Source organism: Tupaia chinensis, unplaced genomic scaffold (assembly GCF_000334495.1).
Source record: "Tupaia chinensis unplaced genomic scaffold, TupChi_1.0 Scaffold000248_2, whole genome shotgun sequence".
Classification (NCBI taxonomy): Eukaryota; Metazoa; Chordata; class Mammalia; order Scandentia; family Tupaiidae; genus Tupaia; species Tupaia belangeri.
In genome coordinates, this window is record NW_006159727.1 from 70,100 (window position 1) to 71,746 (window position 1,647).

General features: G+C 42.5%; 1 protein-coding gene across 2 annotated transcripts in view; it reads left to right on the forward strand.

The window, feature by feature from the left end:
* The first annotated feature begins 6 nt into the window (after nucleotides 1–6).
* Nucleotides 7–1,647, forward strand: part of MED14 (mediator complex subunit 14) — an 87,929-nt gene continuing 86,288 nt past the window's right edge. Inside the window, exon 1 of one of the 2 annotated variants that reach the window (XM_006148886.2) lies at nucleotides 7–34. In XM_006148886.2, the coding sequence (XP_006148948.1) occupies nucleotides 18–34 (17 nt within the window). In that variant the 5' untranslated portion in view covers nucleotides 7–17. Of the gene's footprint in view, nucleotides 35–445; nucleotides 639–1,647 lie in introns of those variants that run through there. The other variant, XM_027772029.1, reaches the window with a different exon arrangement.

The window sequence follows — 1,647 nt, forward strand, 5'->3', positions numbered from 1 at the left end:
GGGCCTACTCGGAGCTCATGGTGTTGACGGACCTGTAAGTGCCGCGAAACCCATGCCTGCTCCCCAGCCCCCGCTTCCCGCCCAAGCGGCCGAGAGATTTGCGCCTCCCTCTCTCCAAGAGGCTGCTGTTATCTTCACTGGGCTGCTTAGTCTAGCATTTCTGAACTCCTGGGGTTCAGCGGAGGTGGAGGAGCAGCTTTGTATTTGGGGGTAATTCTGGCGATCAAGCTGCCGGGACTTGTTCATTTTGCCTGTTGGTAGACTCTCACCGAAGATTTGTCTTTGGGATTTTTGTGCGAGTTCCCGACCGAACTCTTGATTTCTTGGCTCGATTGCTTTTCAGCCCAAAGCCCAAGCTCAAGATTTAGAGTCCAAGGTTTAGGGATATGTAATACTCGAGCTTGAAAGAAAGAAAGAAAGAAAGAAAGAAAGAAAGAAAGAAAGAAAACCCAAGGACAGGAAATCTGTCTTACAGCCTCTTGTCAATACGTTCTAAATGTATTGTACATTGTAGTTGCTTCTGACAAAATTTGAACTTGGAAGATCCATGATGTAAAATGATCCAAAATTTTGAATTCCACGTTTTGTTTTGCTTTTCTGGACTGTTTAAGAGTGTTTGAAGTCTTCATCAATTTAGTGTAAGTAAAGTATTTTTATTTTGGTAACCGGCCTGCTGTTGTTATTTCTTGGAGTTCGACTGGAGTTTCTAAATCACCTAGTTACCCATGAAATGGCTTGGGGCATGATGAGGGTGTTAATCCCTTCAGAATAGGATCAGAATACACTGATGGTTTTTACTGAAGAAAAAGCATTATCAACTATTGGGGCTGTGTTTTACATCTTGTAGCCCGAGTTCAGAAAAAATAACTAAGCATTAGTCGTTTTTATTCTTTATCTACACTGCAAGACTTGAGAGCAGGGTTTTCCTTTGAAATAGGTGAGCATGCCATCAAGTGTCACAGCAGTTGGTGACTAGAGACTGTTAAAATATTCGTTTGTAGATGACCGAAAGAATTGGGAGTAGTTTCACTTACTCCTGTAAAAGAGCATTCTCAGTTTTGGTGTACTTTATTGAATGGGCCAGAAAATAATGAAGACTGCCCCTCTCTAATAGGAAATTTAAATAGCCCTCATGATTAGTATATTATTTTCATAATATGCTTCTCTGCACTGTTGATTGTTGTGTTTCATAAAAACCTAATAAGAGTATCCATGAGAAAGTTCGATGTGGGCGAACACCTGTCCTGAGTGTCTGCTGTGAAAAAAAAAAAATGAGAATTGCTATCCGTGGTTGGGGAATTGGCTTTTCCTTAGGACGTTTGTAGTAATTCCTTGAATTATATTGTGATTTTTTTTTACACTATTGTAGGACTTGGTTTATGAAGAGAAACATCTGTTTCATTGCTGTAGAATAAGTATATATAGTCCTACATCCATTGCCATTTTTTTTTTTTTGGGGAGAGGTTTTTCACTATAGGGCACGTGCGCTCGCCAGACAGACAGAGAGAGACAGAGAGACAGAAAGCGAGAAATCACCCCCCAGGGGGGATGGCCACGCCGCAATCCCTTCTCCTCCATTCTCCTCTCGGGATCTTGGGCACGCACGCACACGTGCCCTGCGTGAGTTTTAAGCCACGGGGTCCGGGA